The sequence below is a fragment of the Ranitomeya imitator genome, chromosome 2 (genome assembly GCF_032444005.1).
Source record: "Ranitomeya imitator isolate aRanImi1 chromosome 2, aRanImi1.pri, whole genome shotgun sequence".
NCBI lineage: Eukaryota > Metazoa > Chordata > Amphibia > Anura > Dendrobatidae > Ranitomeya > Ranitomeya imitator.
Window position 1 is genome coordinate 382,147,512 of NC_091283.1, and position 22,812 is coordinate 382,170,323.

At 45.3% G+C, this 22,812-nt stretch overlaps 1 protein-coding gene across 1 annotated transcript in view; it reads left to right on the forward strand.

Annotated features, from left to right (window-relative positions):
- The window catches only part of LOC138666634 (zinc finger protein 208-like), a 164,741-nt gene that overhangs the window by 82,171 nt on the left and 59,758 nt on the right, over window positions 1-22,812 (forward strand). The window contains exons 7-8 of the mRNA XM_069754830.1: window positions 1,115-1,224; window positions 13,077-13,231. Coding sequence (XP_069610931.1) covers window positions 1,115-1,224; window positions 13,077-13,231 — 265 coding nt within the window. The remainder of the gene's footprint in view (window positions 1-1,114; window positions 1,225-13,076; window positions 13,232-22,812) is intronic.

Here is a 22,812-nt window from a genome sequence, read left to right on the forward strand (position 1 = left end):
AATGCCATAGATAAGACAGGTGACATGAAGCAGAATTACCATCATTATTTAATTATTAAATAGGTGCTGTCCCACCGAGTGGCTTGATCCACAATTGCCCCTTTTCCAGCACGTCTCTTCGAGGTGGAATCAATTTTAGGGGTTCTGGAAGCAATAGCCAATTTCTTCACTTTGCTAATCAGAGTTCCAGCATGTACCTTTTGCAGACTGTCTCTTATTGCTAGCTGCAGCGTGTGCACAACTCAGCACATGTGATGAATAGGAAAGAGGTGTGAAGCAGCTTCAACAAGATCATCTGGTTGTAAAGAATCATTTTGCTGTTCTTCTGTAGTAATATCTGTTTGTTCCTCCGTTATGGGAACAGGACTGTGGCCTTCCATCTCCAACATACTGAATGTGAAATGTCCTTCTAGCTGCTGTTCACCTTCATTATTCTCATTCATCAGTTTAGTTGTACTTATCATGTTTGAAGCATTATCAGTTACAATCGCAAGAACCTGTTGATTTTTTAGTTCATAATCTTGCAGAACTTTTTCCGCTAAGGCTACTTTCACACTTCCGTCGGTCCAGGGCTGTCGCCATACGTCGGCCCGACGTACCGACGTATGTTGTGAAATAAATGAACAACGGGGGCAGCGGATGCAGTTTCTCAATGCATCTGCTGCCCCATTGTAATGTCCGGGGAGGAGGGGGCGGAGTTTCGGCCGTGCATGCACGGTCGAATATGGAGGACGCGACGCACAAAAAAAGTTACATGGAAAGTTATGACGGATGCGACGTGAGGCCATACGTCGCAATGTGTTGCTATTGCAAGTCTATGGAGAAAAAACGCATCCTGCGGGCAACTTTGCAGGATGCGTTTTTTCTCCAACACGACGCATTGCGACGTACGCCAAACGACGCAAGTGTGAAAGTAGCCTAAAGTGTGAAGAAACTGGCTGCGGTGATGAGCTTTAGTATCTTTTACTGCCAGCGTCTTAGTATGAATTTTTTTGTTGTCACAAACATATGGAATGTTGATAGCAAAATATTTCACTCTGTGACATGTGCAGGCATCCATTTTAAGAAGCACAGTGTCTCTTGAGAGTCTTTTAAGATCTTCCTTTTGGTTAAGTTCTTCAATCACTAATTTTCTAATGCTTTCTCTTTCCAGAGAAACACCACGTTTGCGGGCCATTTCTCCATTAAGAGCTGCAAAAGCTGGTCCTGCAAACAATGATTATGGTACAGGGTCATTCCATGGTAGTTTACGTTACAACACAATATAGTAACTTACGTTACAAAGATGATGGTAACTTAAGTTTAATCCAATGGATGGTAACATATTGTAATGTAAGTTACCATCAGCTTAGTAATGAAAGTTACTATACTGTGCGGTAATGTAAGTTATCTATATTTCTTGTAATAAAAACTGTTGCTTTTAACTTGAGAGGTTAAAATACATTTTTTAAAGTTGCTGGGACTATGGTGTTTTAATATAATAAAAATAGTACTTCTCCCCTTTTTACCAGAACAGAAAATTTGGCAGACTCATGAAGGACAATTGCCTTTCCTTTTTTTGTAACGTAAGTTACCAAGTAATAAGTATTTTGTATTTAATTTTATTGTTGAAAAATCAAACTGTGTTGAAATCTATTGAGAGTAGTTTATTGTACAATATACATTCACTCCTATTTTATCTTGCCAGTTTTTGGCTTGTGAATGTAACGTAAGTTACCATGGAATGACCCTACACAGTCCTTCACAACAAGCTCGATGAGCTGTCTTTTAAACACATCTGTTGTCATTGTTACAGTAACTTTGTCACTTACAAAATATCTTGTAACTTATGTTTGAGATGCTCTTCCTCTTCCTTTGCCTGGCGGGAAGTTCTGCTCTCTGGTTTGTTGGTGCTGCTGTGATCTTTTTCAATCACAAACTTCTGGGTGGCAGCGTTGTAAATGTCTTTTTAGATTGGAAGCTCTTGAAGGAGCATTTTTATCACTACCTGAGTATGCACTGATTTTGGCATCACAGCATTTGTTTTCATCTGGGTCACTTATACACTGACAAACAAAATGTTTTTTTACCTTGAGTCCCTGTGAAATGCTCAAATACAGCTGACTTCATAAGATGCTTCTTAGACATTTTGTAATTATGTAAATTCACTCTCAAAATAATATTGTCCTATAAAAAAATAAGGTATCGTATATACTCGAGTATAAGCCGAGATTTTCAGCCCAAAATAATGGGCTGAAAGTGCCCCTCTCGGCTTATACTCCAGTCATGGTCTGCGGGTGAGGGGGAGCGACGACTGTCGAATACTCACCTGGTCTAGGCGCTCCTGATGCGGTCCCTGTATGTCCCACGGTCTTTGGGCATGGCAGCTTCTTCCCCTGTTCTCCCGTAAGGGTGGAGCCGCATATTCATTACTATAATGAGCGGTACCATGTGACCGCTCACTACAGGAAGAAGCTGTCGTGCCCGGAGACCGTGGCACATGCAGGGACCATGTCAGGAGCACCGGGAGCAGGTGAGTATTTCATATTTACCTTCCCTCGTTCCACCGCCGCCAGGGCCGTATTTAGAGTTTCTGCTGCCCTAGGCACTTTTAGCGCTGCCTCCCCCTCTGGTGAGTATGACACTATCGGCAGTGACTTTGGGAAGAATCACTGATGTGAAAGTTGCCGTTTGCAGCAGATCAGGCAGTTTTTCTGCATCTGCCACGTAACGGATCACTTACGGCAACACTGCGTTTGTTTTCATTCATTCCTTATGGGATTTGCGGTACTTGATGTGATCTGGGAAATGCGGTGCCATACCTCCCAACTTTTGAAGGGAAAAAGGTCTAAAGGTTGCGGCGCACGTAGTGCGACGCGGCAAATTTTAGGCCACGCCTCTGACCACACCCATTTCACAACTAATCACACCCATATCCAAGTCCCAACCACACCCATTTAGCACTGCTGATCACACTGTTTCATATACATTAAAACAAAAAAAAAAATATGGCCACGCAGTGCTTCATACTGTACAATGGCTATGCAGTGCTCCACATACTGTATAATGGCCCTACATGATGTTCCATACTGTATAATGGCCACACAGTGCTCCATACTGTATAATGGCCACGTCTGTCCTGTGTCCTTGTGTGTACCACATTGAGAATGGAGAAAAGAAAGAAGACCAAAGAACTGTCTGAGGACTTGAGAAACCAAATTGTGAGGAAGCATGAGCAATCTCAAGGCTACAAGTCCATCTCCAAAGACCTGAATGTTCCTGTGTCTACCATGCGCAGTGTCATCAAGAAGTTTAAAGCCCATGGCACTGTGGCTAACCTCCCTAGATGTGGATGGAAAAGAAAAATTGACAAGAGATTTCAACGCAAGATTGTGCGGATGTTGGATAAAGAACCTCGACTAACATCCAAACAAGTTCTAGCTGCCCTGCAGTCCGAGGGTACAACAGTGTCAACCCTTACTATCCGTCGGCGTCTGAATGAAAAGGGACTGTATGGTAGGAGACCCAGGAAGACCCCACTTCTTACCCCGAGACATAAAAAAGCCAGGCTGGAGTTTGCCAAAACTTACCTAAAAAAGCCTAAAACGTTTTGGAAGAATGTTCTCTGGTCAGATGAGACAAAAGTAGAGCTTTTTGGGCAAAGGCATCAACATAGAGTTTACAGGAGAAAAAAAAGAGGCATTCAAAGAGAAGAACACGGTCCCTACAGTCAAACATGGCGGAAGTTCCCTGATGTTTTGGGGGTGCTTTGCTGCCTCTGGCACTGGACTGCTTGACCGTGTGCATGGCATTATGAAGTCTGAAGACTACCAACAAATTTTGCAGCAGAATGTAGGGCCCAGTGTGAGAAAGCTGGGTCTCCCTCAAAGGTCATGGGTCTTCCAGCAGGACAATGACCCAAAACACACTTCAAAAAGCACTAGAAAATGGTTTGAGAGGAAGCACTGGAGACTTCTAAGGTGGCCAGCAATGAGTCCAGACCTGAATCCCATAGGACACCTGCGGAGAGATCTAAAAATGGCAGTTTGGAGAAGGCACCCTTCAAATATCAGGGACCTGGAGCAGTTTGCCAAAGAAGAATGGTCTAAAATTCCAGCAGAGCATTGTAAGAAACTCATTGATGGTTACCGGAAGCGGTTGGTCGCAGTTATTTTGGCTAAAGGTTGTGCAACCAAGTATTAGGCTGAGGGTGCCAATACTTTTGTCTGGCCCAATTTTGGAGTTTTGTGTGAAATGATCAATGTTTTGCTTTTTGCTTCATTCTCTTTTGTGTTTCTTCATTTAAGACAAATTAAATGAAGATAATAATACCAAAGAATTTGTGTTTGCAATCATTTTCAGGAAGAAACTGAGTATTATCTGACAGAATTGCAGGGGTGTCAATACTTTTGACCATGACTGTACTGAGCCCGAGTGACGGGCGAGACACCACATGTACTGAGCCCGAGTGACGGGCGAGACACCCCATGTACTGAGCCCGGGTGACACTGTAATATGTAAGTAACATCAGACTGTATTGTGGGGACCATTCACTTCTATGGGAGGGTGTTAAAGGGAACCTGTCACCCCCAAAATCGCGGGTGAGGTAAGCCCACCGGCATCAGGGGCTTATCTACAGCATTCTGGAATGCTGTAGATAAGCCCCCGATGTAACCTAAATGATGAGAAAAAGACGTTATATTATACTCACCCAAGGGCGTTCCCGCTGTTGGTCCGGGTCCGGCGCCTCCCATCTTCATCAGATGACGTCCTCTTCTGGTCTTCACACCGCAGCTCCGGCGCAGGCGTACTTTGCCTGCCCTGTTGAGGGCAGAGCAAAGTACAGCATTGTGCAGACGCCGGGCCTCTCTGACCTTTCCCGGCACCTGCGTGTCACGATATGGTATGAAATATCATAAGTAGTTCTCTAGCCTGTGTGGGCTAAGCCCCCCTTCTTGGAGCAACAGTTTGTAGCTGCAAATTCCTGGCTTTCCTTCTCTGAGAGTATGGGGGAAGAGAGGTTTTATTGCTCTGGAGTCGTAAATTCCAGGCTCAGAGGAAAGTCCCTCACCCCTCCCACATTCTCTAGTTCAAACTGGAAAAGTGGCTCCAAGATTCAGGAAAGATTCTTTGTTTAGTTTTTGTTAGATATTAGGCAAACGATTTAAGCTAGAAATACGAAAATATATATTTTTATTCTCACTCGGTGTATCTACACAACCCGCGAAACACGAGCTTCTAACTCCATCTGGTAAAGAAGTAGGGATTTCTCTGGAAATATGTATCCCAGATAGGACATATTTGATCTCATTAGAATGCCCACGTTAATCTGAGATGAATGATGAGTTTGGTCTGACTCTGACATGTTTTGTAGTGAAGTTATAGAAATCAGAGAGAATAGTTTAAAGTTTAGGCAGAATGTAGAGAGAGGAGGGTCTGGATAAGCCAGCCTTTCTGTGATGTCACAGCCTTAATGTTTTAACTGTCTGGCAGGCTCTGAGGAGTCACTTTCTGCTAGATTTCTTCCTGACTTCTTGTCCTCTCCTGAAGCCAGCAGCATCCCATGGACTGGGATATATGGAAACTGCCCTAGCCTGATTGCCTGCAATGCGTTGAACATGTGAGTGATACTTTTTTCTCATTTAATCCCTGTTTATTTCATAATTACCCTTGTACATATTTGCAATTGTCTCATTTGTAACTTCTTTATAAAATATTTTTTCATAAAGCACTGCCTAATTAATTTCAATGGAATATACTATTATATATTAGTTCGTTCATCCATGCTCTAAACTTACCCAGTCTTCTGAAGTGAAATACGCTACTGTTACTGTTGAGTTGGGTTAGCTTCGGACCCGTTTAATCGAAGCTGGTGGCAGCGAAAGTGTGCAGACTGTTGAGCGATGCTGAAGCGACTGCGGGGTTAATAATTATTGTTCCTGCCTGTGTGGGAGTAGTTATCGCGTCGCTGCAGCGTGCCCAATAGCCAGTACATAGCAGGCAGCCTTTCTGGCGACTAATTACCCAGGGTGCAGTACCTAATCTGACCTGAGAGAAAGGGGGGCGCCAGAGAGCTGCAAGTGTTAAGTGGAACTGTAAGCGGGATATACATAAATCCCTGCAGTTTGTGGTATATTGAAAGCAGTGGGATACCTAGAATAAGCCCCTGCTGTAAGCTAAGAGGTCAATAGCCTTGTGTGTGGTTTTTTTCATCACATCGTGGAGTGGAGGGATAACTAAGATAAGCCCCCCTGCACATGTGATAGCCGTCTGTTGGCCTAAAGTCACCTCAATCCGTGACGTAGGGGTGACGGTAACGGTGTGAATCCTGACCCATTGGTGACAGCGGTCAGGGGGAATCGTGACACTGCGCAATGCAGTACTTTACTCTGCCCTCAACAGGGCAGGCAAAGTACGCCTGCGCCGGAGCTGCGGCGTGAAGACCAGAAGAGGACGTCATCTGATGAAGATGGGAGGTGCCAGACCCGGACCAACAGCGGGACCGCCCCTGGGTGAGTATAATATAACGTCTTTTTCTCATGTTTTAGGATACATCAGGGGCTTATCTACAGCATTCCAGAATGCTGTAGATAAGCCCCTGATGCCGATGTGCCTACCTCACCCGCGATTTTGGCGGTGACAGGTTCCCTTTAAGGAGGAGGAGGAGGTGAGCTGTGACATCTCCTATTGTGACTGTTGGATCTGGTTGCCGGGGTCTACCTTCCTGTGGTTGTTACAAGTATCCTCCGCTCACCTTTCGGGGTGTTGCGCTCCTCGTCCACTTGTCTCAGGAGATTCGGTTGAACGCTCGGTCCGGCGCTGACATCCTGCAATATAATGGAAATGGCGGCTGAAGCTGCAGCACAAGGAGACACCGGAGAACGGCGGGGACAGAGCGCTCTGTAGCCGTGGACACGTGCAGTATAGCACGCGGCTGCCGGTCATGTGACGCCTGCACTCACTTTCACCAGAGGAGCGGCGCTATAGGTCAGAATATCAGAGTAGAAGCCTCGCTGTCTGATCACCGGATATTTCCGCGGGAGGACGGCGCTGATCCGCGCGGGTGACACCGGCACAAGCGACTGCGGACGCGGGATCTCCCAGTGTGGACGGGACTCCGTGGAGGATGGGGGTCGTCTGCCCTTATCTGCTCCATCTGCGCCCAACAGAGAAGACAAACATGTCCGATAACTCTACAGGACCGTGATAGCTGCAGAACATCGCCCCCCCCCTCCCTCCCTCCCTGCAGAGCTTCATCGCCCCCCCTCCCTCCCTCCCTGCAGAGCTTCATCGCCCCCCCTCCCTCCCTGCAGAGCTTCATCGCCCCCCCTCCCTCCCTGCAGAGCTTCATCGCCCCCCCTCCCTCCCTGCAGAGCTTCATCGCCCCCCCTCCCTCCCTGCAGAGCTTCATCGCCCCCCCTCCCTCCCTGCAGAGCTTCATCGCCCCCCCTCCCTCCCTGCAGAGCTTCATCGCCCCCCTTCCCTCCCTGCAGAGCTTCATCGCCCCCCTCCCTCCCTGCAGAGCTTCATCATCGCCCCCCCTCCCTCCCTGCAGAGCTTCATCATCGCCCCCCCCTCCCTCCCTGCAGAGCTTCATCATCGCCCCCCCTCCCTCCCTGCAGAGCTTCATCATCGCCCCCCTCCCTCCCTGCAGAGCTTCATCATCGCCCCCCCTCCCTCCCTGCAGAGCTTCATCATCGCCCCCCCTCCCTCCCTGCAGAGCTTCATCATCGCCCCCCCCTCCCTGCAGAGCTTCATCATCGCCCCCCCTCCCTCCCTGCAGAGCTTCATCATCGCCCCCCTCCCTCCCTGCAGAGCTTCATCATCGCCCCCCCTCCCTCCCTGCAGAGCTTCATCATCGCCCCCCCTCCCTCCCTCCCTGCAGAGCTTCATCATCGCACCCCTCCCTCCCTCCCTGCAGAGCTTCATCATCGCCCCCCTCCCTCCCTGCAGAGCTTCATCATCGCCCCCCCTCCCTCCCTGCAGAGCTTCATCATCGCCCCCCCCCTCCCTCCCTACAGAGCTTCATCATCGCCCCCCCTCCCTCCCTGCAGAGCTTCATCATCGCCCCCCCCTCCCTCCCTGCAGAGCTTCATCGCCCCCCCCTCCCTCCCTCCCTCCCTGCAGAGCTTCATCGCCCCCCCTCCCTGCAGAGCTTCATCATCGCCCCCCCTGCAGAGCTTCATCATCGCCCCCCCCTCCCTGCAGAGCTTCATCGCCCCCCCTCCCTCCCTGCAGAGCTTCATCGCCCCCCCTCCCTCCCTGCAGAGCTTCATCGCCCCCCTCCCTCCCTGCAGAGCTTCATCGCCCCCCCTCCCTCCCTCCCTGCAGAGCTTCATCGCCCCCCCTCCCTCCCTGCAGAGCTTCATCGCCCCCCCTCCCTCCCTCCCTCCCTCCCTGCAGAGCTTCATCGCCCCCCCTCCCTGCAGAACATCGCCCCGTCCGTCCTCATAGTCACCTCCTGTCACTCAGCTCAGCTGCCTGTCCCACACACTGCGCGCGCCGCAGCCGCCGACATCCCTCTGGCGCTCTGTCCCGCTGCAGCGCCTTCTTCCTGACTGAGTGAGCGGTCATGTGATACTGCTCAATAAGGTCATGAATATGCGCATATTCATGACCTTAATGACCGGTATCATGTGACCGCTCACTCAGGACGCGCTACAGACGGTGAGAACAGGCATCGCTGGAGGCTGGAGCAGGAGGTGAGTATCGTCTCTCTTCATGGAGGGTGGGTGGGATGCGGAGGCGGGGAGGGGCGCGGGGAGGTAGGCGGGGGGGCGGGGTTTTGCGTCGGTCGCGTTTGTGACTTAAAAAAAAAAAAAAAATCCTTGCCCAGGTGCCGCCCCCCCGCAATGTCACCGCCCTAGGCACGTGCCCTCGAGTGCCTAGTGGCAAATACGGCCCTGACCGCCGCCCCATCTTCCACGTTCTCTGCAATGACTGTTCAGGTCAGAGGGCGCGATGACGTATTAGTGTGCATGCCGCCCTCTGCCTGAACAGTTACTGCAGAGAGACGGGATGCTGAGGAGCAGCGGGCAGCGACGAGAGGTGAGTATGCCATTTTTTTTTAGTGCAGCAGCAATACATGTGGCACAAGGTTATATGGAGCATCTATGGGGCCATAATGAACTGCATGGAGCATTATATGGGGCATCTATGGGGCCATAACTTCAGGGAGCATTATATGGGGCATCTATGGGGCCATAAAGAACTGCATGGATCATTATATGGGGCATCTATGGGGGCCATAAAGAACTGCATGGAGCATTATATGGGGGCATCTATGGGGCTATAAAGAACTACATGGTGTTAGGGTTGGCGGAACGCACCGAATATATTTATTAAGTAAGATTGGTGCGTTCGCTACCCGGGATCCACCGTGCAGGAAAGAACCTGCTGCTAAGTGAATGGCGGCACTATATGGCGGTACAATGTGATTACACACACGGGTTAACTTCACCCTGTGTGAAGGAAGCGATCCCTGTTAAGTCACAGGGTCGCGGTACCGCACAGAGAGCGCAAGCAAGGAACCACAGAACTCTATCCCAGGACACATGATTAGAGTTAGTGTAGACCTCTTGCGATCGACACCACAATAGGGGTATCAGAGGTAACTATTAAGCACAGAAGTATATGCTGTGCCACACTAGCGTACGCCACTAACCACCCAGACTTGGGTAAGGTAAGCGCACTAATAGTGCACGGCGCTGCACTGGCGGTCACAGCAGTTAGTCGCTGCTTCGTGTGTTAAGGCTGTGAGTTCAGCCGGGCGCTAGATTGCAACCATACACCTTACGCGAACAGTCATACACACGGGATGGGTTTTTTAAGGAACGACTTGCACTCATCAACACACACACGATAACAATAGTATACTAGCGCATGACCGCACGGCCAGCTTATATAGCTGCAGCACGTTCAGGACCCTTCAAAGGAGGACCAATGGATTTGCAGCAGTACCTGAGCATGTGACCCTAGAAACAATGAAAACCCTATATTAAGGGTTACCAATCTAACCCAAGAAGAGGTGCGAAACCGGCTGAATAAGATTAAAATAGATAAATCTCCGGGTCCGGATGGCATACACCCACGAGTACTAAGAAAACTAAGTAATGTAATAGATAAACCATTATTTCTTATTTTTAGGGACTCTATAGCGACAGGGTCTGTTCCGCAGGATTGGCGCATAGCAAATGTGGTGCCAATATTCAAAAAGGGCTCTAAAAGTGACCCTGGAAATTATAGGCTAGTAAGTCTAATCTCTATTGTTGGTAAAATATTTGAAGGGTTTCTGAGGGATGTTATTCTGGATTATCTCAATGAGAATAACTGTTTAACTCCATATCAGCATGGGTTTATGAGAAATCGCTCCTGTCAAACCAATCTAATCAGTTTTTATGAAGAGGTAAGCTATAGGCTGGACCACGGTGAGTCATTGGACGTGGTATATCTCGATTTTTCCAAAGCGTTTGATACCGTGCCGCACAAGAGGTTGGTACACAAAATGAGAATGCTTGGTCTGGGGGAAAATGTGTGTAAATGGGTTAGTAACTGGCTTAGTGATAGAAAGCAGAGGGTGGTTATAAATGGTATAGTCTCTAACTGGGTCGCTGTGACCAGTGGGGTACCGCAGGGGTCAGTATTGGGACCTGTTCTCTTCAACATATTCATTAATGATCTGGTAGAAGGTTTACACAGTAAAATATCGATATTTGCAGATGATACAAAACTATGTAAAGCAGTTAATACAAGAGAAGATAGTATTCTGCTACAGATGGATCTGGATAAGTTGGAAACTTGAGCTGAAAGGTGGCAGATGAGGTTTAACAATGATAAATGTAAGGTTATACACATGGGAAGAAGGAATCAATATCACCATTACACACTGAATGGGAAACCACTGGGTAAATCTGACAGGGAGAAGGACTTGGGGATCCTAGTTAATGATAAACTTACCTGGAGCAGCCAGTGCCAGCCAGCAGCTGCCAAGGCAAACAGGATCATGGGGTGCATTAAAAGAGGTCTGTATACACATGATGAGAGCATTATACTGCCTCTGTACAAATCCCTAGTTAGACCGCACATGGAGTACTGTGTCCAGTTTTGGGCACCGGTGCTCAGGAAGGATATAATGGAACTAGAGAGAGTACAAAGGAGGGCAACAAAATTAATAAAGGGGATGGGAGAACTACAATACCCAGATAGATTAGCGAAATTAGGATTATTTAGTCTAGAAAAAAGACGACTGAGGGGCGATCTAATAACCATGTATAAGTATATAAGGGGACAATACAAATATCTCGCTGAGGATCTGTTTATACCAAGGAAGGTGACGGGCACAAGGGGGCATTCTTTGCGTCTGGAGGAGAGAAGGTTTTTCCACCAACATAGAATTGGATTCTTTACTGTTAGGGCAGTGAGAATCTGGAATTGCTTGCCTGAGGAGGTGGTGATGGCGAACTCAGTCGAGGGGTTCAAGAGAGGCCTGGATGTCTTCCTGGAGCAGAACAATATTGTATCATACAATTAGGTTCTGTAGAAGGACGTAGATCTGGGGATTTATTATGATGGAATATAGGCTGAACTGGATGGACAAATGTCTTTTTTCGGCCTTACTAACTATGTTACTATGTTACTATCTCCATTGAGAGATCTTGCCCTGGGCATGCTCAGTGTGTACAAAGCAGGACTAAGTCCTAGCACCTACAGGACCTTCCTGAGCATGTGACCCTAGATCTCCACTGAGAGATCTTGCCCTGGGCATGCTCAGTGTGTGCAAAGCAGGACTTAGACCCAGAAAAGCCTGCTCGCTGCAGATCAGTGCAGAGTACCATAGCAGAGCCTGGAGAGGCAGTAGTAACCCTTTGCACAGTACCAATCTCAGTGAGAAGCTGGGAGCGACGTCTCCGCTGAGCAGGCTCCACTGCGGCCGATGCAGAATGGGAGACCGCAGCAGATACGGATCGAGATTCCCCCTGTGCAGCAGAGGAAACTCGACTCCTAACACATGGAGCATTATATGGGGCATTTATAGGGCCATAACGAACTGCATGGAGCATTATATGGGGCATTTTTGTATATGGAGCATCTTATGGGGCCATAAAGAACTGCATGGAGCATTATATGGGGCTCCTGATTCAATATGGATATTCAAAAACACTTAACCTACTGATATCTCAATTAATTTTACTTTTATTGGTATCTATTTTTATTTTTGACATTTACCGGTAGCGGCTGCATTTCCCACCCTAGGCTTATACAAAATTAAGGGGGTCGGCTTATACTCGGGTCAGCTTATACTCGAGTATATACGGTATATTGTAATTCTTGCAAGAATAGGGAATCATGCACTATACAATTTAGAATAGAAAAAAAACAATCCTGCATAAATCAATAGGACAGATACATATAAAGTTTGTAAAATATGTTGTTAGATAGCTTTACTCTGAACTTTCAATGTCAGGCTTGTCTCGGGGTACAGCTCACTAAATGCTACACATCATATTTCTTCACAGTCTATGAAGAGGGGAGGAAGGAGAGAGCATGTTTGTGCTGAAATATTCCAGGACACACACACACAAAAAAATATATATGTCCTTGTCGATCCTGTTACTGCATTTCCAAATTTGAGATGTTAGAAAACAGTTGTTCCCCTTATATTCTCTGTGTAGTGTATATAAGTCATTAGAGCAGCCAATTTCTCCAAACATGAGCTACGAGGAAAAACAAACTAAAACATCAAGCATACAGAGACAACATATACTGTACTATTGATTGATGCACAATTTATTGATATGCATTAAGAAGTACTTACCTTAATCCTGCTTTCCTATTCATTCCAGAAGTTCTGAGATGAATGCAGGTATTCCTTCCCTGTGTGTTTTGTTATTGCTTCCTTTTATCTGTAGAGGAGGAGCTTCACTACTTATCAGTAACATAAACTGCAGCACAGATTCATCTCAGCTAAAAGTCTAGACCTTAGATCAGGAATAGGACAGACATTTATAGGAAATTTCATAACTTTCCCAAATTCTTATGAAAAAATATTCCCCACAAATTGCATTGAACTACGGTACCCAATGTATTATATATTTTAGGAGTCTGTCCAATTTGTACCGAATCCCTCAAACTGAGCTCCGACTTCACGAGTCCTACTCCACAGCCTTGCCAGTTACCACAGCAAGTCTTCAAGGTCCTGAAGCAGCAAAACAGCCCAAGACGATCACTCTACCACCACCATATTTTACTGTTGGTATGATGTTTATTTTCTGAAATGCTGTATTACTTCTACGCCAGATGTAATGGGACATACACCTTCCGAAAAAAAAATAAACTTTTGTCTCGTCAGTCCACAGAGTATTCTCCAAAAGTATTGGGGATCATCAAGATGTTTTCTGGCAAAACTTCATCTGAGCCTGAGTTCTTAATGCTCAGCAGTGTTTTTCATCTTTGAACTTTGCGATGCATGTCATTAGCCTAGTCTCTTTCTTAGGCCGGGGTCACACTAGCGAGAAATACGGACGAGTGCTATGCAATAAAAAAATCGCATAGCATTCGGACCAATGTTAATCTATGGGGCAGCTCCCATCATCCCTTGTTTTCTCTGCCATATTATACGTGCAAGGGAAATCGCAGCACGCTGCGATATCCACCGTATCTTGGCCAAGAATCGCCAATGAAAGTCTATGGGTGCGAGAAAAATTCGGACCATCAGTGTGACTTGTGAGAAATACGCACCAGTGTCCTTTAGGCCAGGTTCACATTGCGTTAACAGCAGCCTGTTCAACACATGCATTAACGAGCTGCTCTTAACGCAAGTGCCGATGTGTCATCGCGCTAGCGCAGATAGAGCTAGCAGATGCTCTATCTGCGCTAGCAGTGACGGACCCGGAAATGCTGCAGCCCGCGTCCCAGGGTCCGTCACTCAAAGACTGCACATCGCTAGCGCACACCCATTGTGGGCGTGCGCTAGCGATGTGTCCGACATAGGACATAATGGCAGCGTTAATGGGCTGCGTTACGCCGCGGTGTAACGTAGTCCGTCTAACGGATGCCTATAACGTAATGTGAACCCAGCCCTATAAAAGCCAGCAATCCATTGCTGTCTAATGTAAAATCACACAGACAGGTTAAAAATAGAATAGATTAAATAAATGTCTATACATAGTATAGGTAGATATATATACAGTATATATATATACATATATATATATATATATATATATATATATATATATATATATATATATATACACACACTACGGTTCCAAAGTTTAGGGTCACCCAGACAATTTTGTGTTTTCTATGAAAACTCATACTTTTATTAATCAAATGAGTTGCCAAATCAATTAGTAACATAGTAACATAGTTAGTAAGGCCGAAAAAAGACATTTGTCCATCCAGTTCAGCCTATGTTCCATCATAATAAATACCCAGATCTACGTCCTTCTACAGAACCTAATAATTGTATGATACAATATTGTTCTGCTCCAGGAAGACATCCAGGCCTCTCTTGAACCCCTCGACTGAGTTCGCCATCACCACCTCCTCAGGCAAGCAATTCCAGATTCTCACTGCCCTAACAGTAAAGAATCCTCTTCTATGTTGGTGGAAAAACCTTCTCTCCTCCAGACGCAAAGAATGCCCCCTTGTGCCAGTCACCTTCCTTGGTATAAACAGATCCTCAGCGAGATATTTGTATTGTCCCCTTATATACTTATACATGGTTATTAGATCGCCCCTCAGTCGTCTTTTTTCTAGACTAAATAATCCTAATTTCGCTAATCTATCTGGGTATTGTAGTTCTCCCATCCCCTTTATTAATTTTGTTGCCCTCCTTTGTACTCTCTCTAGTTCCATTATATCCTTCCTGAGCACCGGTGCCCAAAACTGGACACAGTACTCCATGTGCGGTCTAACTAGGGATTTGTACAGAGGCAGTATAATGCTCTCATCATGTGTATCCAGACCTCTTTTAATGCACCCCATGATCCTGTTTGCCTTGGCAGCTGCTGCCTGGCACTGGCTGCTCCAGGTAAGTTTATCATTAACTAGGATCCCCAAGTCCTTCTCCCTGTCAGATTTACCCAGTGGTTTCCCGTTCAGTGTGTAATGGTGATATTGATTCCCTCTTCCCATGTGTATAACCTTACATTTATCATTGTTAAACCTCATCTGCCACCTTTCAGCCCAAGTTTCCAACTTATCCAGATCCATCTGTAGCAGAATACTATCTTCTCTTGTATTAACTGCTTTACATAGTTTTGTATCATCTGCAAATATCGATATTTTACTGTGTAAACCTTCTACCAGATCATTAATGAATATGTTGAAGAGAACAGGTCCCAATACTGACCCCTGCGGTACCCCACTGGTCACAGCGACCCAGTTAGAGACTATACTATTTATAACCACCCTCTGCTTTCTATCACTAAGCCAGTTACTAACCCATTTACACACATTTTCCCCCAGACCAAGCATTCTCATTTTGTGTACCAACCTCTTGTGCGGCACGGTATCAAACGCTTTGGAAAAATCGAGATATACCACGTCCAATGACTCACCGTGGTCCAGCCTATAGCTTACCTCTTCATAAAAACTGATTAGATTGGTTTGACAGGAGCGATTTCTCATAAACCCATGCTGATATGGAGTTAAACAGTTATTCTCATTGAGATAATCCAGAATAACATCCCTCAGAAACCCTTCAAATATTTTACCAACAATAGAGGTTAGACTTACTGGCCTATAATTTCCAGGTTCACTTTTAGAGCCCTTTTTGAATATTGGCACCACATTTGCTATGCGCCAGTCCTGCGGAACAGACCCTGTCGCTATAGAGTCACTAAAAATAAGAAATAATGGTTTATCTATTACATTACTTAGTTCTCTTAGTACTCGTGGGTGTATGCCATCCGGACCCGGAGATTTATCTATTTTAATCTTATTTAGCCGGTTTCGCACCTCTTCTTGGGTTAGATTGGTGACCCTTAATATAGGGTTTTCATTGTTTCTTGGGATTTCACCTAGCATTTCATTTTCCACCGTGAATACCGTGGAGAAGAAGGTGTTTAATATGTTAGCTTTTTCCTCGTCATCTACAACCATTCTTTCCTCACTATTTTTTAAGGGGCCTACATTTTCAGTTTTTATTCTTTTACTATTGATATAGTTGAAGAACAGTTTGGGATTAGTTTTACTCTCCTTAGCAATGTGCTTCTCTGTTTCCTTTTTGGCAGCTTTAATTAGTTTTTTAGATAAAGTATTTTTCTCCCTATAGTTTTTTAGAGCTTCAATGGTGCCATCCTGCTTTAGTAGTGCAAATGCTTTCTTTTTACTGTTAATTGCCTGTCTTACTTCTTTGTTTAGCCACATTGGGTTTTTCCTATTTCTAGTCCTTTTATTCCCACAAGGTATAAACCGCTTACACTGCCTATTTAGGATGTTCTTAAACATTTCCCATTTATTATCTGTATTCTCATTTCTGAGGATATTGTCCCAGTCTACCAGATTAAGGGCATCTCTAAGCTGTTCAAACTTTGCCTTCCTAAAGTTCAATGTTTTTGTGACTCCCTGACAAGTCCCCCTAGTGAAAGACAGGTGAAACTGCACAATATTGTGGTCGCTATTTCCTAAATGCCCAACCACCTGCAGATTTGTTATTCTGTCAGGTCTATTAGATAGTATTAGGTCTAAAAGTGCTGCTCCTCTGGTTGGATTCTGCACCAATTGTGAAAGATAATTTTTCTTGGTTATTAGCAGAAACCTGTTGCCTTTATGGGTTTCACAGGTTTCTGTTTCCCAGTTAATATCCGGGTAGTTAAAGTCCCCCATAACCAGGACCTCATTATGGGTTGCAGCTTCATCTATCTGCTTTAGAAGTAGACTTTCCATGCTTTCTGTTATATTTGGGGGTTTGTAACAGACCCCAATGAGAATTTTGTTACCATTTTTCCCTCCATGAATTTCAACCCATATGGACTCGACATCCTCATTCCCTTCGCTAATATCCTCCCTTAAAGTGGACTTTAGACAAGACTTTACATAGAGACAAACCCCTCCTCCTCTCCGATTTTTACGATCCTTTCTAAACAGACTGTAACCCTGTAAGTTAACTGCCCAGTCATAGCTTTCATCTAACCATGTCTCGGTTATTCCCACTATGTCAAAGTTACCTGTAGATATTTCTGCTTCTAGTTCTTCCATCTTGTTTGTCAGGCTTCTGGCGTTTGCGAGCATGCAGTTTAGAGGATTTTGTTTTGTTCCAATCTCCTCGCTGTGGATTGTTTTAGAAATGTTCTTACCTCCCTTCTGAGTATGTTTTCCTGGATCTTCTTTGTTCAAGTCTAATGTTTTTCTTCCCGTCCCCTCTTCTTCTAGTTTAACGCCCTCCTGATGAGTGTAGCGAGTCTTCTGGCGAATGTGTGTTTCCCAGGTTTGTTGAGGTGTAGTCCGTCTCTGGCGAGGAGTCCATCATACCAGTAATTCACACCGTGGTCCAGGAATCCAAATCCTTGTTGTCTGCACCATCGTCTTAGCCAGTTGTTTGCATCAAGGATCCTGTTCCATCTCCTGGTGCCATGCCCGTCTACTGGAAGGATAGAAGAAAAAACTACCTGTGCATCCAGTTCCTTTACTTTCTTCCCCAACTCTTCAAAGTCCTTGCAGATTGTCGGTAGGTCCTTCCTTGCCGTGTCATTGGTGCCAACATGTATCAGAAGAAATGGGTGGACGTCCTTGGAGCTGAAGAGCTTTGGTATCCTATCGGTCACATCCTTGATCATCGCACCTGGAAGGCAGCATACTTCTCTTGCAGTTATGTCCGGTCTGCAGATGGCTGCTTCGGTGCCTCTCAGTAGTGAGTCTCCCACCACCACCACTCTTCGTTGCTTCTTGGCTGTACTTTTTGCTGTCACTTGTTGCTGTGTGCCCTTTTCTTTTTTGCTTGCTGGTATTGCTTCATTCTTAGGTGTGCCATCTTCATCCTCTACAAAGATTTGATATCGGTTCTTCAGTTGTGTGGTTGGTGATTTCTCCATGGTCTTCTTGCTTCTTTTGGTCACATGCTTCCACTCATCTGCTTTTGGAGGTTCTCTGACACTTTTTGCACCTTCTGTGACCAGTAGAGATGCTTCTGTTCTGTCTAGAAAGTCTTCATTCTCTTTGATGAGTTTCAAAGTTGCTATTCTTTCTTCCAGACCCCGCACCTTTTCTTCTAAAAGGGCCACTAGTCTACACTTCTGACAGGTGAAATTGGATTCTTCTTCTGGTCGATCTGTGAACATGTAGCACATGCTGCAGCTCACCATGTAGGTTGTCACATCTGCCATGTTGCTCCTAGATCCTGCTGACTTGCTGTGTGTTTTCCTTCTTGTGTAATCTACTCAGCCAAGCTCTCTTGCAATAATGTCCTACAGGCAAAAATTACCTTACGGCGCGCGGTTTGGTGATGCTTTCGAAGCAGCTGGTCCCGGCTGTACCCAACGATCTTCTAGCTTAGGGAGACTTCGCTTCTCCCAGAAGGCACCTGGAATATGCAAATTAGCCTCCTGAAGCTTGAATCCCTGGTTTGGTGATGCTTTCGAAGCAGCTGGTCCCGGCTGTACCCAACGATCTTCTAGCTTAGGGAGACTTCGCTTCTCCCAGAAGGCACCTGGAATATGCAAATTAGCCTCCTGAAGCTTGAATCCCTGGTTTGGTGATGCTTTCGAAGCAGCTGGTCCCGGCTGTACCCAACGATCTTCTAGCTTAGGGAGACTTCGCTTCTCCCAGAAGGCACCTGGAATATGCAAATTAGCCTCCTGAAGCTTGAATCCCTGGTTTGGTGATGCTTTCGAAGCAGCTGGTCCCGGCTGTACCCAACGATCTTCTAGCTTAGGGAGACTTCGCTTCTCCCAGAAGGCACCTGGAATATGCAAATTAGCCTCCTGAAGCTTGAATCCCTGGTTTGAATTGAAATTGAAAATCTAGTCCAGACATTGACAAGGTTGGAAAAAAATATTTTTATTTGAAATAATAATTTTCTCCTTCAAACTTTGCTTTCATCAAAGAATGCTCCCTTTGCAGAAATTACAGCATTGCAGACCTTTGGCATTCTAGCATTTAATTTGCTGAGGTAATCTGGAGAAATTTCACCCCCCCATGCTTCCAGAAGCCCCTCCCACAAGTTGGTTTGGCTTGATGGGCACTTTTTGCGTACCATACGGTCAAGGTGCTCCCAAAACAGCTCAATGGGGTTGAGATCTGATGACTGCGCTGGCCACTCCATCACAGATAGAATACCAGCTGTCTGTTTCTTCCCTATATATTGTGCTTTGGGTCATTGTCCTGTTGTAGGATGAAACTGGCTCCAATCAAGCGCTATCCACAGGGTATGGCATGGCGTTGCAAAATGGAGTGATAGCCTTCCTTATTCAAAATTCCTTTTACCGTGTACAAATCTCCTACTTTACCAGCACCAAAGCAACCCCAGACCATCACATTACCTCCATCATGCTTGACAGATGGCGTCAGGCACTCTTCCAGCATCTTTTCAGTTCTGCGTCTCACAAATGTTCTTCTGTGTGATCCAAACACCTCAAACTTGGATTTGTCTGTCCATAACACTTTTTTCCAATCTTCCTCTGTCTAATGTCCTGTGTTCTTTTGCCAATATTAATCGTTTCCTTTTATTAGCCAGTCTCAGATATGGCTTTTTCTTTGCCACTCTGCCCTGAAGGCCAGTATCCCGGAGTCGCCTCTTCACTGTAAACATTGACAATGGTGTTTTGCGTATACTATTTAAAGAAGCTGCCAATTGAGGACCTGTGAGGCATCGATTTCTCAAACTACAGACTCTAATGTACTTGTCTTGTTGCTCAGTTGTGCAGCGGGCCTCGCACTTCTCTTTTTACTCTGGTTAGAGCCTGTTTGTGCTCTCTCCTGAAGGGAGTAGTACACAACATTGTAGGAAATCTTCAGTTTCTTGGCAATTTCTCGCATGGAATAGCCTTCATTTCTAAGAACATGAATAGACTGTCGAGTTTCACATGAAAGTTTTTTTTTTCTTGCCATTTTGAGAGTTTAATGGAATTAACAAATGTAATGCTCCAGATTCTCAACTAGCTCAAAGTTAAGTCAGGTTTATAGGTTCTCTAATCAGCCAAGCTGTTTTCAGCTGTGCTAACATACTTGCACAAGGGTTTTCAAGGGTATTCTAACAATCCATTAGCCTTCTTACACAGTTAGCAAACACAAAGTACGATAAAAACACTGGAGTGATGGTTGTTGGAAATGGGCCTCTATACACCTATGAAGATATTGCATTACAAACCAGACGTTTGCAGCTAGAGCAGTCATTTATCACTTTAGCAATGTATAGAGTGTATTTCTGAATCATTTAATGTTAACTTCATTGGAAAAGCTGTGCTTTTCTTTCGAAAATTAGAAGATTTCTAAGTGACCCTAAACTTTGGAACGGTAGTGCGTGTATATATATATATATATATATATATATATATATATACACATACTAGCTGAAGAGCCCGGCGTTGCCTGGGTATAGTAAATATCTGTGGTTAGTTATAGCACCTCACCTCTCTTATTTTCCCATCACGCCTCTCATTTTCCCCCTTACATCATTCATTTCCCCCTCACTCCTTTCATTCCCCCCTTCACTCCTCTCATTCCCCCGTAACACTTGTCATTTCAACCTCACATCTGTCATTTTCCAATCACTTCACTATTTTCTCTAACTCCTCTCATTTTGCACTCACACCTTTTCATTGTCACCTCACACCTCTCATTTTCACCTCACACCTCTCATTTTCCCCTCAGTGTATACATGTTTGTCATCCCCCTTATATATAGTATACACCTATATGTCATCTCCTGTATATAGTATATACCTGTATGTTATCTCCCCTGTATATAGTATATACCTGCTGTATGTCATCTCCTCCTGTATATAGTATATACCTGTATGTCATCTCCTCCTGTATATAGTATATACTTGTAAGTCATCTCCTCCTGTATATGGTATATACCTGTGTGTCATCTGCTCCTGTATATAGTATATACCTGGGTGTCATCTCCCCGCTATATAGTATGTACCTGTATGTCATCTCCTCCTGTATTAGACCTCGTTCACACGGTATTTGGTCAGTATTTTTACTCAGTATTTGTAAGCTAAATTGGCAGCCTGATAAATCCCCAGCCAACAGGAAGCCCTCCCCCGGGCAGTATATATTAGCTCACACTTACACATAATAAACAGGTCATGTGACTGACAGCTGTCATATTTCCTATATGGTACATTTGTTGCTCTTGTAGTTTGCTTATTAATCAGATTTTTATTTTTGAAGGATAATACCAGACTTGTGTGTGTTTAGGGCGAGTTTCATGTGTCAAGTTGTGTGTGTTGAGATGCGTGTAGCAACTTTTTGTGTGTCGTGTTGCATGTGACAGGTGGCGAGTTTTCCGTTTGGCGAGTTTGCATGTGTTGCAACTTTTGTGCATGTGGCAATTTTTCCGCATGTGCAAGTTTTGCGTGTGGCAAGTTTTCCATGAGGTGAGTTTTGCACGTGTGGCGAGTTTTGCATGAGCCTAGTTTTGCATGTGGTGAATTTTGCGCGTGGCGAGTTTTGAGTGGCGACTTTTTTGTTTCGACTTTTATGTGGCGAGGTTGGTGTATGTGTGGTGAAATGTGTGCTGAGGGTGGTATATGTGTTCAAACACGTGGTAGTGTGCGGCACATTTTGTGTGTGTGTTCATATCCCCGTGTGTGGTGAGTATCCTATATCGGGGCCCCACCTTAGCAACTGTGCGGTATATACTCTTTGGCGCCATCGCTCTCATTCTTTAAGTCCCCCTTGTTCACATCTGGCAGCTGTCAATTTGCCTCCAACACTTTTCCTTTCACTTTTTCCCCATTATGTAGATAGGGGCAAAATTGTTTGGTGAATTGGAACGCGCGGGGTTAAAATTTCACCTCAAAACATAGCCTATGATGCTTTCGGGGTCCAGACGTGTGACTATGCAAAATTTTGTGGCTGTAGCTGCGACGGTGCAGATGTCAATCCTAGACATACACACATACATACATACATACTCACAGACACACACACATTCAGCTTTATATATTAGACTAGATGGTGGCCCGATTCTAAAGCATCAGATATTCTAGAATATGCATGTCCACGTAGTATATTGCCCAGCCACATAGTATATTGCCCAGCCACGTAGTATATTGCCCAGCCACGTAGTATATTGCCCAGTCATGTAGTATATTGCCCAGCCACGTAGTATATTGCCCAGTCACGTAGGATGATAATGTGTGCAAAACTGTAAAGCGCTGCGGAATATGTTAGCGCTATATAAAAAATAAATAAATAAAGATTATTATTATTATATTGCTCAGCCACGTAGTATATTGCACAGCGACGGAGTATACAGCACAAAGCCATGTAGTATACAGACTTAAAATAAAAAATAAACATATACTCACCCTCCGTTGAAGTCCTGGCCCTGTGTGCGGTGCATGCGGCAGCTTCCGGTCCCAGGGTTGGTATGGGCGCAGGACCTGTGATGTCGTCGCGGTCACATGACTGTGACATCATGGCAGGACTTTCTCGCAGGACCTATGATGACGCCGCGGTCACATGACCGTGACATCATGGCAGGTCCTTGTCGCATACCATCCTTGCCACTGGAACCTGCCGCTTGCATGGAGCAGTTACCAGAGCGTCGCGAGTAGCGGGAAAGGCACCGGAATGTGAGAATATGATGATTTTTTATTTTTTTAATTATTTTTTACATTAGATCTTTTTACTATTGAGGCTGCATAGGCAGCCTCAA